A 16703-nucleotide genomic window follows, 5' to 3' on the forward strand; every position below is an offset into this window, starting at 1 on the left:
GTCATTGAATGAGAATTGAATAGATATATTCTATTGACGATATAATTTAAGAGTAACGAATACGACATAGCTCTCATCGCAATTAAACTTGAAAATATCGATATTAAGTTTATCATATTCTTATCGATTAGTTTGCAGCTCTAAACACATCTCCAATCACCACATGTGTTTTGGAACGCAATTAGTAAAGTCCTCAGATTTTTGTTAATAAAAAAGGCAGCAGAAGCGTTTAAAATGGTAAAGTAACATTGAATAATAAAACAAACACATGTTTTGAGTGAATTTCAATCGTAGGTAAAAGGGAAAAAGCCATATATCGACAGAAAAAAGGCTGTCACATTTCACTTGGTACATCGTAGTCAGCACGATCCGTTGGTGACCGATGAAACTGCTCCACAACGTGTGCTCTTGGAGGCGCCAGCTAGGCAGTCGCAGGCTAAGCCACAAAATGAAGAACCTTTAGATCCAGAAAAACGCCAAGAGGAGCAAAAAAAGTTCGGAATTCACTTTGACGATGACTACGACTACATGCAGCATATGAAAAAGCGAGAAAATGATGTGGTCTGGGAATATATGGAGAGCCCCAACCAAGCGAAAAAGTCGACCGCAGATGATTCTAAATCTCGCAACCTACTTGTGCTTCCAAGCTCCGTATTTGCAAGTGAATTTGAAGAGTCTGAAGGAATGTTAAACAAAGCAGCTCCTCAGCCTGGTCCGCGTCCAGATTGGGATCCAGAAGTTGTTGCAGCTCTCGATAGCGATTTTGAGGACAACGAGGAGTTGGAAGACGATTTCGTTATGCAAGCGATGGGCAGCGATGATGACGAAGAAGGCGACGAAGACGATGAAGATTGGCAAGAAGAGAACGACGAGAATGATATGGACTTTGACTCGGACAATTTAAATGAAGATGAAAACGCAGACGAGCTAATGGATCGTCTTGGCCCGCTGATGCGGAAAAGACGTTTCGACGATGAAGAAACCAAGTCGCGCTTCACTGAGTATTCAATGTCATCTAGTGTCATCCGAAGAAATGAGCAACTTTCATTGCTGGATGATCGTTTCGAGCAATTCTTTGCAAGCTACGACGATCCCGAGCTAGGAGATCTTGCATTAGAAGATATCGAGGGCCACTGGCATCAAAAGCATCCCGTGGTAATGCAATGTTTTAAGGAATTTAAAAAGAAGAATGAGGACTTACATTACGACAAAGAATGGGATCGCGAGCGCATCAAGAAATACTCTAAAGTTGTTGATGGTGAACACGATCCAACGGAAGAGCTAGTCGATTACGAGGTGGATGACAGCAAAGAAAAGAAATGGGACTGTGAATCCATACTGTCTACCTATTCAAATATTTATAACCATCCCAAACTGATCGACGAGCCGCGCCCTAGTCGGGGTTCAGCGCCTATTCAAATCGATCCCAAAACGGGTCTTCCAGCGAATGTGCTTCGTGGCGGCGCCGACGCTCAGCTGACAGCCAAGGCGCTAGCCAACTTGGCTGATGATTCATCAAACGCAGCTGGTCCAAAATCGATGTGTGCCAAATCGGTGCTATCAACACTTAGCGTTCTCTCCATACGCCCGAAAGACGAAACTCCCGAAGAGAAACGCGAACGTAAGCGTTTGCTCAAAGACTACCGCAACGAACGTCGCATTGAAAGGAAGGCCAACGCCGAGGCCTTTAAGGAAGAGAAGAAGCGGCAGACTCATGTGAAAATCAACCAGCGTACTAATCAGCAAGGCTCTACAATTGTTTAGGCTTTTCGATGCCTATATTTAGCTTAAGTGCCAAGACATGCACATTCTTGGATATGCTAGTTTTAAATCCCAATCAAGATATTTGAATATCCTATGTATGCGTGTACATAAATATATTTAACTAAAATGTTCAGTTTTCCAAATGAACTGCCTTAGCCATTTACTTTTATCCTGTGACCAAAATATTCTGTTGACTACTCCCAGCGCCGGATGTCGGTCTGCTTACAAAGGAACTTTACTGAAAGGATAACATTTTAATGTTTCGCACTCACATAATAGTTTTTGGACAAAGAACAGGACGCTCCACGCTGCCATTAAACCTTCCAAATGTAATAACTTGTGTTACTGATAGTATTTAATCTTTATTTCAGTAAATTACGTTTAAAAATAATCATTTAGCTCCATCATGTGTGCGTGACAGAGGCTTTCCGGCTATTCTGGACTTATCTGAATAGAACCGCATCTTATAAAACCTTCCATACCAAATATTGACTTGCAAAATATGGTATAAACACAAAGCCTGCGATCATTAGATAGCGGAAAATGAAAAAGTATAAAAGTCCAAAAACAAGAAAGAAAAGCTCAATGTGGCACGCTAAAGTTGAATTACCCTTTTGTACAGATATGGCTTAGAAATGCTCTCACACCAATCTTCCAATCGTTCCAAATGTTCCGGTTTTGTAAGTATGAATGAAGAAATTGTAATTGAAGAGTTTATTTAAAACTACTTTAAAACAAAACATTTATATTGAGCTGTATGATATAAAGGTTCGATGTTGATAAAGTTTTGCAATTATATAGGGATCAAAGTGAAACTATTTAATCTGAAATTCGGTAAATATATTTTAAAAAAAAAACAAAAAAATTGTTCATTCATGAACCTAATTTTTGAACAATCGTTCCTATTCTAGCCATAAGAAGACGATATCCTTTAAACTGAAAGACTACTTTGGATTTGATATAGTCTCCGAGATAAATGTATAAGGATACGGACAAGCATGGCTAGGTCGACTCGGCTGCTCAAGATGATTTTTTTTTAGATATTTGCAATATGCACAATTGTTTCCATATTCCAGTATTTACTTACTTCATGGGAATCCTCATATGCTCTGTGATGCCCTACGTGTACACGTGCTTATATATATATATATTGTTGTGGAGGTATATACAACACGCATACGTATTTATACCAGCAATAAAAAGACAACTAGGAGCCACGCAACAATTAGCCCAAACCCCAATAGTGCAGGCCGAAGAAGTGTGGCCAAGTGCAGCCGGAATGGGCATATGGCGACGCCAGCCGATTTGTTCGAATTCAAGCTAACATACATACGGTATAAATATACGTATAATGGGTATGTAAATATGTATAAAATGAAATCGAAATTTCATTGATAATTCACACATTTTTTGTATGTGAGGTGTCCTGTGCAAACTGTCCTGTGACAGATGGCGACATCAAGTTTCTGTTTTCTTTTTAATGTACGAATATTTGTCTGCATAAATTGGGTAAATGTAAATATATGTAGACTCATTACAGCGCATTTGAGTCCTAAAAAAAACAGCGTTTAGACTTTCCCACGAGACGTGAGCGAAAGTAGGCGCAATTTCCAGCTAGCGTTAGCTTCTACTATTCTAAGTGGTTGTTGGTTCTGGAAAGTCGCCGTAACATCAAACTATCGTGGACTTAGTCCGTAAATATATGCCACATGTATGTATGTAGTAAATTTTTATTTTGTTTTTTGATAAGTATAGATAGTATGTGCACACAAAGTATGTACATATGAAAGCTTGCATGAAGTTGCCGTCTCACCTGTTTAGTGTTTGGTTATTTTGTGGAAATTTCAAGTCAATTTGCATAGATTTCATTGGAAAGACCGACGTCAGTCATTTTACGAAATACTATAGAGCATTGTGGTTTGACGGAAGGGTGCAGACATACTGTGTTTGGGTATTTCATGTCTATGTCTATGTGGTTTTCAGGTGCGGGTATAACATTAGGCTTACACTTTCGTCATAATGATGACCTTTAAATTATGGAAATTATAGTTTTACGATATATTCATAACTACGTATGTATATTTAAATGAAATATAAGCATTATGTTCATCTTCTAACAAAGCAGCAAATCAAATAAGCTACGATTCGAGTTCGAATTCGAGTTCGAGTCTCGTATTATAGTATATACATAATGATTATTATTTACCAAACGTATAAATATACTAGATATATCACCCGAAGCATTCGTACTACAGACTCTAATTACCGACTCTGTGTTATACTAAATACCTAAACAACCACGTACTATTGCAAATGATTAAAAATCCACATGGCCACATTTCCATGGCGCCTAACGGAACCTAACACCAATTTGGAACCAAGCTCGAGCTCGCACGCTTTCCCAGCACGATACTCGCAACTCCTTGTAAATGGAAACCGTCACAGTTGTCGTGCCCCTCTGCCTCTGCCCCTCCCCCTCTGCCCCTGTCTCTGCCACCGTCAGCGCCGGCGTCGCTTTTGCTGTTGGGGACCGCGTTGTATTAAAGTGGCAAGAAAGCAGCAAAGAAATTCGCGCATTTTCAGTTCCGTTCAGTTCCTGAGCGAAGCCGAAAGGATTCGAACGCGCGTCGGCCAGCAACGCGGTAAAGTCCACATTTTATTCTAATGTCCAGCTAACAACAAATGTTAGCTAGCTAGCTAAGCTGGTCGTGTCAACGGATTTCCATTCGGTTATAAGTGGGCTAAAAAGCCGTTCGATTCGGTTACAGTATAATCAAATAAATGATGTGAATAAATCAGCTTTGAGCGAAAGTTGATCAAATATATATTAATAAAAGTGTAAAATCTGTGCATGCATATGGCTAAAGATTGTTTCAATAAAGTTTAAAGAAAGCAACAATTAAAATTGCCACAAAAATGGGAAGAGAAAAGTGTTTTTTTTTTTTTGTTTTCATTTATGCATTCATTTAAAATAAATTTATATTAATTTAACAGAATAATCTAAGCCGCATTTAACAGCATGCCTAATTAATATAAATGGATTTTCAGACTCAATTAGTACAATATAAACACATGCATACATATGTATATACATATACATATATGTATGTATGGGTCTTCGAGCGAAATGTAAAATATACCATAAATATGCAAACAATTAAAATCTACAATAAACACTGATCTTGATTCAGATGTACATATATATACACGAGTATATACGAGTAGATATGTGTGTGTGATCCAGATCTACATCTCGAATGTGCCTGCCTCTGTACGTATATGGGCTTAGCCGGATATACTTCATCTTGCGGTCCACTCAGCGAAGTGGAATTTTTAATTTCAATGGCGAGAACTATCATATCCATTGTCAGAGGCAATGGCAATGTCAATGTCGTTGACGCTTCCTATAAGCTATATACTCTAAATGTAACATAAATTGGAATTACAAGCGAAATACTTGGCAGAATCATAATTGCGCCAAAGTACCTTCAATACATCAGATACCCAATACACAGAACATTTATGAATATATAAATCAGGACTTTAAACGATTTACGGTTCGACATAACTCCCTGTCTATAGGTTCGGTTTGGTCATGGCTAGAATTGTCGTAAATTTTCAAAACTTTAATAAAACTTCAACTTTTACAAGTCCATTGGTCAATTTCCAAGTTTTTTATGCCTGGAGATGAGTCTACGTTCGGTTCGCGGTTCTTTTTAAATGCTCTCGGTTAAAATTGGGCTCATTGTAAAAAATTATTTAAAATTCCGGCTTTGAACCGGTTCGGTACAAATATGATTCTGATTGCTAATTTTATAAACAAAATAAATCGAATCCCAATTAAATTAATCCACCTCAACAATTTTCTATAAAAATCCGATTGAGTTCTTCAAGTTTCTTAAGTATTTTGTTCTTTGAGCAATCACAACGTGGGTGGATGCCTGCCGATCATGGTGTCAAACCTTTATCGCCAAGCCCACATATATATATATATTATATTCAGCAATTATATAAACCGTATTTATATATGTATCTACGTAGCCCGCTTTGCGTACTGACCAAATTGTAGCGATAATATTTAAAGCGCGCGCGCTTAAGTGGAATCGGCACGCGATTCAATTGTCTTACATTGACCGAAGGCGCGAAGTGTGCCGCATCTGCTTTCATGTGTGTGTGTGTGTGTGTATAGGTGTGCACACGCCTTGACCGGCTGCCAGGCGAGCTGGAGCTGGAGCATCGCCGCAGTGGCAATCATTTGCGGCATTCGCGCCTGCCTCCCACACAGATGGCCCGATAATCTCGCACAATCCATGAACATATGTGCATATCCGACAGCAGAAATCATGAGATAAGTGATATACACAGACTCAGTTACCGTCAAACGTTCGGACGGACAGATATGTACCTAGAACCGAGTGTATTTACATATGGCATATGGCATATGCCATGGACTGTCGTAGCTGGCGAGTGGACGGCGGTTTATTTATTTGATATTTGAACGCCGACCGAGTCGAAGTCCAGCCAAGAGCCCAGCTGAGCACACATAATTAGCTGCTCCGTAATCGCATCTATATATGTGTAATCCTCCGACTGACCATCTAGTGCTAGTGAATTAAGGAGTTTTCTTCTTCTTCTTTTTTTATATTAAATTCAAATTCGGTTTGGCTATCGTGTTGCAGATTTCATAAAGCGAATTATGAAATTCCCACGTCGATGTAAAGTGAGATGATTTGAGGTTTGGTTTAATTTTCTGTTTCGTCGTCAACATCATGCTGGGCAAATATAACAAAAAAGCATTCATATCGCTTGGATTGACTTTCATATTGATGTGGTGAGTTCAGATTACAATTTCAAAATTTTTTACCCCTGCCAACCCTCTCATATATGTAAGTGTAAATATGTACGATAGTCAAAGATTTTCCATCTTTAAAGTAAAACGAATTATCTGGATGAAAGTTCCATTAAGATTTGATTAAAGTTGCTGATGTAGAGGACAGCTAAGACATCGTATATAAATCATTCTTGATACTACCACGATATTATTTTTAATACAAACTCAAAAATTAAGAGTGCTCTAGTCGACAGGGATATACCCTATAAAAACACTTTCTTTTTGGAAAATGCCTTTAATAATAAATCTTTTAGGAGGAGGTATGCCACAGTAAATTGAGATTTATCTGTGAATACTATACAAGAACCTACATCAAATATTTGGTTATAGCTTGTATAAATTTCTGCATGTTAATAACAACCTAAGATTCAAGATCCGATCAGCTTCAAACTCAATTTCAAAGATCTTTGTAAAATATATTAGAAGCGTGTTTCACAATTTTCCCAAAGCCTTACAGTTTCCAGGTATCATAGATTTCGAAAAACGTACTCCAGTGGGCGGGAAATGGGGTCAAAGGTCTTATGGAGGATGTTTTAAATCTCGTCCGTCCTTTTTCACCACAAAATTTGACCAACATTAAAAACTATAATATTATGGTCGGATAGTTTTGGGTTGATTTGGTTACAAATATTTTACTATATATCAATTATATAGGGAGGAAAGTAAAACCTTATAATAATCAATTTATGTTTTAATCTACAAACATGACGGACAGACGGACGAACAGACCAACGACGCACAGACGTGGCTATATTGATTCAGCTTGTCGCGATCAATATATCAATATATCACTTATAAGGACGAAGATGTCTCCTTCCACCTGTAACATACCATGGTTACCGTAGCGGTAATTAAGTAATTAAAGAATAAGGACTAATATTATTTGGAATTGCGGGTGTAATTAAATTAATTAAATAACTGACAGACAATCATAGAAACTTGTGTTGTTTATCGACTTGATTTTAGTTATGGAGCTTTAACAGAGTCAAGATATTCAAGAGATTTGACTAAGTATAATAATATTTCGCATTAGCCAAAGACTTTTTTAAACGCTTGTCTTTTATAAATATACTTATAAGTATATTCTCTAATATTCATAAGTACATACATGAATGTTTGGATTTATGAGATTGGTTTTCGAAATACTACATTATTTTAGTTCCGATTAATTCAGCGCGTCCTCTCACAGGTTCGTGATATTACAACTCATATATGCATTTAGGCACATGTCACATTTTGAAATTGCATATGCGGCATTTTGTTCCCACTTTATCCAATTCAAACCTTTGCACGGTATTTCCGAGTATTGGCAATCCGTTTGACAAAAACCCAGCAAGGTCAATTGAATCATGGCAAATGGGGTTCCAGCACGAATATTAGTCAGCTTTAAGCTAGCTGAGGATTGTCAGGTAAAAACCGAAAATGAAATGTACACAAACTGCATATATTTACCGTCAGACAGGCCCAGGCACGAATTAAGTTCATTTCCAGTTCAGACTTAAATTGACAAAGTTTACAAAGGTGGCCACGCTTTGCAGACATGCATGAACCTCAGTATATGCTATATGCAAGGGGTATACTAGATAGACGTGTATGCATATTTGCCTTGAGTATTTATATATGGCATCCGATTGTATTTGTATTTTTGGCCATTTTCAGGATTAGTGAGGCCACGGACGCCCACGTGAACTACAACTACACAGCGAAGCCGCGAGTGGTTCTTCCGCCTAATTATGTCAAGGGTAAGTTTGCAATATTTCACGTTCTCCTCGTGCATTCGTTCGACTGCATTATACTTTTAAATCCACATTTGGGCTTTTTTAAATATATGTTTTTTTAACCCTGGTGACTAAATAACATTAAATCATTTGACTTTTCTACGCTTGTATTTTAATTGCAACAGTTTCTAATACCCTTTTAGAGGGTATCACAACTTTTACAATAACTAAATTAACCGATTTTATCTTTAAGGGGTATATCAATAATTTTATGTATATTTATATTTATTCTGGATCTAGCTGAATAATTCAAATTCTGCCTTCCTGTCTATATTTTTTCCTAGATGCAATAAAAATTATGGTAATTTTTTATAAAATTTTAAAGTTTTTAAAAATTAAAATTAGATAGACAGATAGGATAGACTGAGTTGCCGTTTGGGCTCAGAGATTCCTTTCTTTGCGTGTGACTTATTTTAGTAAAAAACTATTAAAGCCCTTTTTACACATTTTAAATGGTTGCAGGGTATATTTGATTTGTGGTTGAGAATACTTCTATATTTTAGCAAATTCTATAAATAATATTTAAACACTTTTGGCGGCTTGAAAGGCCAGCAGTAATAATTATATTAATAAGGATATTAAATCTTCGGCTCACGAAAAAAAGCTGCGGTTCATTTTTTGTGTGATTCGTTTTTTGCCATTGTTGGGGAGCGTTGCGTGTGGCGTTTATCGTGACACAGCCAATTTCAGGGCCCCTCGCCGCAGAGGCCCCCTTTTGTCTTCAGTCTGTACCTGTTCGTAATTCTGTAATTACTACTTTTATTTGTACCTGTGTACGTCTATGCATATAATGCATGCATATGTGTACCTCAGTGTACACATGTATGTTGGTCCTTGACGTCAACAGAAAAAAAAAAATAAAACTGCGATCGATTAAACGAGAGAGAAAAGAAACTGAGATGAGTTTGCATAGACTCCTACATATATTCAAATATTGTTTCTGTTTATTTCAATTGATGCACTCAAAATAGTTATAGCTAATAGATATTTTATTAAATTTAAGATTTGTCAACTATGTAATCGAAACATCCTCGCACTATGTTTGTATACTCCATTATACCCTCCGTCTGCATATTGAAATATAATTACTGATGACACTTATTTCGAAAATCAATATTTCCAGAAGTCCCAGTTTGTCTTTCTAGTAACAAAGCTAGCCTCATTTGTTTACTGGCGAAAATAATTTTATTTTAGACGATTTGAGTAATATATATCCATACGGATTAGTAAGATACTTTAGTAAGATACATGTATCTTGATCTTGTATCTAAAGTTAAATGACCAAGCTTAACCTATGTAATTCAACTGGTCTCACAGTCGACAGTATCCCAGGAAACAGGATGAAATCTTGCAAAGACGTTCCATCTACAAATGTGGAACAATGTAAAAATGGATGAACATTTTTTGATTACTAATCGGATCGGCTTCAAACACATTGTCAAAGATCTTTGCTAAAATTTGTATACCCTATCAAAATTCTCAGCACAAGACTAACATGGGCGGAAGACGTTGACTCCAACTTGTGGATGGAGTCAAATTTATTTTTAAATATCTATCTAAAATATAAAATAACTTCAAGATTAATATTATTCCTGATCTGAATGTCTCCATTTGAGTAGGTCTAAACAAGCATATATATTTTTATGCAGTGTGAAGGTCTTACGAAAAATTGAGCAAAAGCTTTATTTTCTTCCCTTTATTATACTGGAGACCTTTTAACTTAGTTAACTTTTGAGAACCCTTTAAGAATTCTTTCAACGAAAGGAATTCGAAATACTTTTGCTTCTGTCTTCTTATTATTTTCCTTATGATGTTCAAACGAAACCTTACCGCATTTCGAGGTAAAATTTAGACTCCTGCATGAACATTCACATAAAGCAAACAATATTAATTTAGGCTGAACCTGAATGCTTAAAGCCAGAATATTTATTGATTTTCAAACCCACACGCTGTCCCTGAACTTGAAAAGGGGCTGGTTAGCCCAATTTGTTAAAGAGGAACAAACTCACGTATAATAAATTGTACCTGCTAATTTAGTATTAAAATATTATAAGAATTGGTCTACATGAGCAAACGATTTAACTTATTTATAGAAAAATAATGTAATTCTCAGCTCTGATGTTTGACTCTCCTATGCTTATTTCCAGAGATGCGGCCGCCCTCAAAGAAGGGCTCCCCAGTGATAGTAGACTTTAGCATATTTGTTGTAGATATTAACTCAATTAATGTAGAGGATATGGACTTTAGGTAAGTGAGCTGCAGGAACAGCTTTAAGCTCGCAATGGAATCGCCATAATATAGCCAGTCATTTGCAGAGTTGACATGTTTATACATCAACGATGGTTGGAATCGCGACTGGAGATATCTGATGACATATTCGAGGAGGGCGACGATTATGTCACCTTGCTTCCAGAATTCTTCGACAACCTCTGGCAGCCGGATCCGTATTTTCTCAATTCTAAAATTGCCGGTAAGTTAAAATTTTCTCACCGATGTGCATGCTCTTCTCAAAGCTTTACCCTAAAAATAATTTGTGTTTGTAGCGTTAGTTTGTACACTTGGATTTTAGGTGCATTGTTATATGCCTAGCACAGACTCACGATAATATAATTAGAGAGTTATTATTCGAATTATTTGATGGCACCGATAAGTCTTTCCAATGCACGCAAGCTTAGAGATATACCCATATTAACGAATCTACTTATTTAATTTGTGTATAATAATATTGTGTTTTTTTTTTCGTACTTTTAATTTTCATTGTTTTAACATTTCCAATTGACAATAACAAACAACTAACAACAACGCAATCGACTAGGATTTGGAAGTCCATATATTTCCACAACTTCTATGCTACGCTATAAGGATGAAAGAGAAACTAAAAACTTTCATCTAGACAAAGCTTTAAGTATACTAACAATCAAATTTAGCAAAGTGTTTTCGTGTTGCCCATTATTATCAACTCAAATTCAAATTCAGAATACAATTTTCACAAAAATTCTCATCCATAATTAGGTTACAAAAATAATACAAATAAACTGTATTCGGCATGCCGAAAATTAAATACCCTTGCAGATTAAGTTTTAGGTTCCTGTGGTGTGGAGCTTTTTTTTTTAGTGTAACAGATATAAATAAAAATTCAAGAATTTGTATATCCCGTTCCAATTGACAATCGGTTAAGATGGGAAAATTTTTAAACGAAACATTAGGAACTTGGAAACTACAATTTTTACTATAGCTTACACCGATTGATAGTGTAAGAGAATTTTTGATCAAGCGAGTGACTTGATATGTAAAGAATTGAATTGAAACAAAAAACTATGCCCGACAAAGTCCGTAACCAAACATATTCGAATGATGTAGCTTTATTCTTTCTCCATACGCTCCAAATTCAAGTAAAAAAGGTTTGGATAACTCAAAGTTTTCGAGAAATTTTCAGTTTTTAAAAAAGATTTTGATATCTTAACATTTTCGAGATATTTTCAGCTTTTCATTTCAATAAGTTTTTACAAAGATCTGTGATAATAAGTTCGAAGCGGATTTGACGAAAAACCTGAAAATATTATGTTCATTTTCCGAGCTTGAGTGTGATTATCCCTAATTGGATTAGTACTCATTTTTTTCTTTGTTTCAACTTTGAATGAATATTTATCAAAACCTAAACCTCAAAAAAAAAAAAGAAATGGTTTAGATTTGATTTAGACAAATATAAGTTATGAGCAATGAACTCCTTTCCATATAAACTCTGCAAGGTTATATTACCATCAATGTTAGATATATATGTATTTATATATATATAGCCATCTGAATTCTCAAATCAAAGTTCACATCTCACAGACTTTATTATCAAATCTTTAACTACATCGTGCATTATTGGATCACATTCTCTGCATGTTATTTTATGTTGCCTGAATGTCTTATTCATACAAATGTAAAAATTGATCTAAATCTGAATCAGAATAACCTAATCCACAAAATTATGTTTTTATTTATCACTCAATGCAGCCAACTAACCAAAGAAAATCCAGTTTAAACTGATTTTTTTTTTTTTTAAATAAACTCAACATTTGGTACAATTATCTGGCATTGCGTGCAACTGGAAAATCAACCCCGAAGTCTTAAAAAACCAATTCGGAAATTGGTTCTCAGTTCGCCTTCTATGCACACAGTCCACACAGTAGCAAAGAGCTGGCCACTAATCGCAGGCTGACCAAACCGTTTTCAATGTCAGGGCCAAAAAGAAGCAGAATTGACCACCCCAAAGTCCATGCCATGTTGTTCAAAGTTTGCCGTGGTATAGAGCGCGATAAGATCTGGACAAGGTTTCAGGTGCCATTGTCAGCGCACACGAATATCGATTTGGCTTTAGCTCCGAAAAACTCTGAGTTTTGCCTTAAATTTCGACATATTTTTGTAACTTCTTAAATCGCTCATACTACTTTTTAGAGCCTAGTAAATCGATGTAGTTCAGCTAATATCGGAGCATATCTTCGGGAATGAATACATTTATTCTAATAAATATACTTAATTAGAAATAGTTTGCAGATTTATAGAAATTTATGATTTCGAGAAATTGGCATTTGGAATGCACTTTCTCGTTTATAGCAGCCTTTAATTTTTATAACCGCTCAAACTTCCTCAAATCAGTAAATATCGACTTCCAGCTTTAGGTTTATGGTATGTACATTCACTTTATAGTAGAGCAAACTTTGACCCTTTTATAATATCCCATACTCGCCCCTTAGTTTTTATAAATATGCACCATCGGTAATTCCTAAAATCTAATGAAGATCAAGCAATAAAACGGAATTTTCTATAGTGTAAGCTATAGTAAAAGATCTTTGTTCGAATTAATTCCACACTTTTCGCAAAATCCATGCCTCCTTGATGGAAAGGGGGGGTTAAAAACTTGGTGGGTTAAGTTTTGGGTTTTGATTAGCGTCAAACTTATTTTTAAAGCCCTACATAAAAACGTAATAAATATACGTTTAAAAGTTTTTAAATTCCACCCGTAGCAGTGGAAAATTAGCGGAAGTTTCACTACTCTTCTGTTTACAATTTATTGGGCTTCAAACTAATTTTCAAATGTCTTTGTGAAAATTTATTTGATGCGAGATTCACACAATTTTTGCAAAATCCATCACTCTTGGACGGAAAACGTCTACTTCAACTTTTAGTTCCTTTTTCGGTGGACGTCAGTCCACTTCATTATCAAACATTGAATTGAAGTTCCTCTTTGGGAGGAAAATGCGTGGAAAATTGATGTCTAAAATTTGAACCAGAAAACTTGGACCGGGTAAGACCAGGCAGATTACAATTGACTACAATTTTCGCGCGGGAGCTGAGTGGAAAAGTTAAATTTAAATTTAAAGCACAAAAGTTGCCACGGTTTAAGCCAATGATTAATTAACCCGCTAGTATTTATATATATAATTATTTGGTTTGTATGCTTTATTTCTATTTGAGCCGCTTTTTAATAGATGATCAGCCTTTCGTTTATGGATATACATTTAAATGGATATACATTGTTTTTATAATTCTGACTTTCTAAGAAAAATAAATATAGTTTTCGGACAATACAATGCAATGAACTTATTTGTTTTCAACGTTTATAAAGCTAGCTTCTTTAAGCTTGTATATAGCGATTTTTGTCGCTATTTTATGTAGTTATAATTAAGCTATAAATCTAAGGATTGAATCGATCTAGCCATGTTAGGGGTTCCTCATAGTTCCCATCTATCTATATACAAATCGAGCCAATTCTTTCGATCTGCCATACTTGGAAAGTAAATAAGAGACCCCTGTAAAGATACCCTTGTATCATTTGATTCGGCATTCAGTTGGCTGCATCTGAGCCATAATTTCATTTCAATTTAGCACAATTGCATTAACCACAAGTGCATAAATTAATCAAAGAAACATATACAAAATCCCTAAGAAGGGCTCATCCGTTAAAACGCATTTTCTGTTCCAGCAAATATTCGTTTGATAAGTCCGTAAGACTCTACATTATCGTGTTATATATCATTGCGAATAGGCATTTCGATGCGTTTGGGGAATGAAGCATTTGAAACAATCGAAATATGCATCCGATTCATTTGCTTATATACTTAGTATGTAGTAATACTTGAAGAAGCACCCGCCCGCCACCTGCATACCCGTACATCTCTGTAGCCACAATATCAGACAATGAGTGCCTAACAATTCTATAGTTCTAATCGAAACAACCTTTGTTCCGCATCTCTGCAACGTCTTTTCCGATGTCTTTTCGTTGTAGAAATAGCTACCCTGACGCACAAGTTCACATCGGTGACGCTCTATAAAAATAAGACCGTGCGCTATGCCGCCCGCATGCATGCTATAATTGCCTGCCAAATGGAGTTCCAGCTTTACCCCATGGACATCCAAGTGTGTCCCATTTACATTGAAAGTTGTAAGTGGATTGAAGAGAGAGTTTTAGCCTGTCAAACTGTAAAATCATAATTAAGGCTTGCACATTTCTTTCAAGTTTCGTCCAATAACCAGAAGGTGAAGTTGCGCTGGTCCGATTCCGGAGTAACGCTCAATCCAGAGCTAAAACTGCTGCAGTACAATCTTGGCCAGCCGCTGGAGCTGGAGGAGAGCGACGGTTATATGCCCGAGAAAGTGGGCAACTTTTCACGGCTCACCGTCTACTTTCGGTTCGAGCGGCAAATCGGGCATCATCTGATACAAACGTTCGCACCTTCCTCGCTGGTGGTGATGCTCTCCTGGTTCAGCTTCTGGCTGGGCCTGGATGCCATTCCCGGGCGCGTGACCCTGCTGGTCACCTGCATGCTGACGCTGGTGACAATGTTTACGGGGCTGCGGGCAGATATACCACCCGTCGCGTATGTTAAGGCAATTACCCAGCTCCGAACCGTAAGCATAGGACAAAAACTAACAGAACGTCATCTTTTGATTCCATGCGGCAGGCGCTTGACTTGTGGATGGCCGGATGCATGGTATCTGTGTTCGCCGCCTTGGCCGAATTCGTGGTCGTCAAAGTATTGGACGTCCAATACCAGTACCAGGTGAACCGCATACCAAAGGTACTGCCCATGGTAAGCTCTCCATTCCGCTTTAATAAATAAAAAAGACACATTTGCTATCGTTCTTGCACAGCGCATAAGCAATATGGAAAAGGGTCAATGTGCAACTGTGGCCAGCTGGGAGGGTGGAGCCGTTCGGTCACGAAAGGCCACACAAACTCCGACAACGCCGGGCCAGGTGAGTTGCCTTGGCACACATGCGATGCACCTTCCGCCATTTGTGTCAATATATATTGTCAAATCGAAGCATATGAACAATCTGGCTACAATCTACTCTACTCTATTCTACCTTAATGCATTTACCTTAAACACTTTGCAAATTATTCATTTCTTTTGCTCTGCTACAGACATCGCTACAGGGCAACGGAGGACCACCGAAGTCTGCGCGCCGCCAAAGCCTTTTGTCCGTTGCATGGACGGACACGGATACGGGCGTTGAGAAGATCATGTGGCGTGAGATTGACAAAGTTTCTCGTGCCGTATTTCCGATATTGTTTTTTGTGTTCGTACTCCTATATTGGCCCATATTACTGATGAAGTCGTCCTAGGATTTGGGGAGTTCCAGAATACATTTTTCTGGACTCCGATAAAAATTTTAAATGCAATTAACTCACAGCCATATTGGAATTATATTGAACACAACGCGGCCCGACACTACAGCCTATGTATACCCATCTTTAACTATACAATAACCAACTGCTACGAGCATATCACTCCACTCAAGTACAACACATTATATGGAACCTACAGCTACCTTTCCAATGGGCAAATCGTGCTAATATCCAAAGAAATACTCTCGTCGAGTTACAGTGAGTCGTACATAAAAAACGAAACCGAAATTGACAGTTGCTCATCTGATATATATTATATATTATTTTTTATACCCTGAACGCATTGAAAAAGGGTAAAAAGGGTATTATGTATTTGTGCAAATGTATGTAACAGACAGAAGGAAGCATCTCCGACCCCATAAAGTATATATATTCTTAATCAGCATCAATAGCCGAGTCGATCTAGCCAGGTCCGTCTGTCTGTCTGTCCGTCCGTCCGTCCCTCCGTCCGTCTGTCCGTGTGTATGAACGCAAGGATCTCAGAACCTATAAGAGATAGATACTTGAAATTTTGGCTGTAGGTCCTCCTAGTGCCCGCGCAGATCGAGTTATCGATATTCGATAACTTGCCCCGTTTCCAAGTAATCGATAA

The 16703-nt window shown here is 37.1% G+C and overlaps 3 protein-coding genes across 6 annotated transcripts in view; all 3 read left to right on the plus strand.

The window, feature by feature from the left end:
- Positions 1-16703, plus strand: part of LOC135432042 (pre-mRNA-splicing factor Syf2) — a 116686-nt gene that overhangs the window by 93615 nt on the left and 6368 nt on the right. The window lies entirely within an intron of this gene.
- LTV1 (LTV1 ribosome biogenesis factor) lies at positions 125-1911 on the plus strand. The gene is made up of 2 exons (XM_064687803.1): positions 125-237; positions 295-1911. The coding sequence occupies exons 1-2, from the start codon at positions 235-237 to the stop codon at positions 1762-1764; spliced, it is 1473 nt and encodes a 490-aa protein (XP_064543873.1). The 5' UTR covers positions 125-234; the 3' UTR covers positions 1765-1911.
- Positions 4366-16529, plus strand: alka (alkaliphile). Of its 4 annotated transcripts, XM_064687021.1 has the most exons (11): positions 4366-4406; positions 6444-6595; positions 8315-8397; positions 10581-10680; positions 10749-10903; positions 11249-11338; positions 14708-14863; positions 14939-15309; positions 15384-15512; positions 15574-15678; positions 15848-16529. In XM_064687021.1, the coding sequence occupies exons 2-11, from the start codon at positions 6534-6536 to the stop codon at positions 16046-16048; spliced, it is 1452 nt and encodes a 483-aa protein (XP_064543091.1). In that variant the 5' UTR covers positions 4366-4406; positions 6444-6533; the 3' UTR covers positions 16049-16529. The 4 variants fall into 4 exon arrangements, with proteins under 4 accessions (XP_064543091.1, XP_064543090.1, XP_064543092.1 ...); XM_064687020.1 differs by lacking the exon at positions 4366-4406 and having other exon boundaries at positions 6402-6595; XM_064687022.1 differs by lacking the exons at positions 4366-4406; positions 11249-11338 and having other exon boundaries at positions 6402-6595.

Source organism: Drosophila montana, unplaced genomic scaffold, assembly GCF_035044405.1.
Source record: "Drosophila montana isolate Dmon_TW-CO22-7 unplaced genomic scaffold, ASM3504440v1 contig_3200_1, whole genome shotgun sequence".
Classification (NCBI taxonomy): domain Eukaryota; kingdom Metazoa; phylum Arthropoda; class Insecta; order Diptera; family Drosophilidae; genus Drosophila; species Drosophila montana.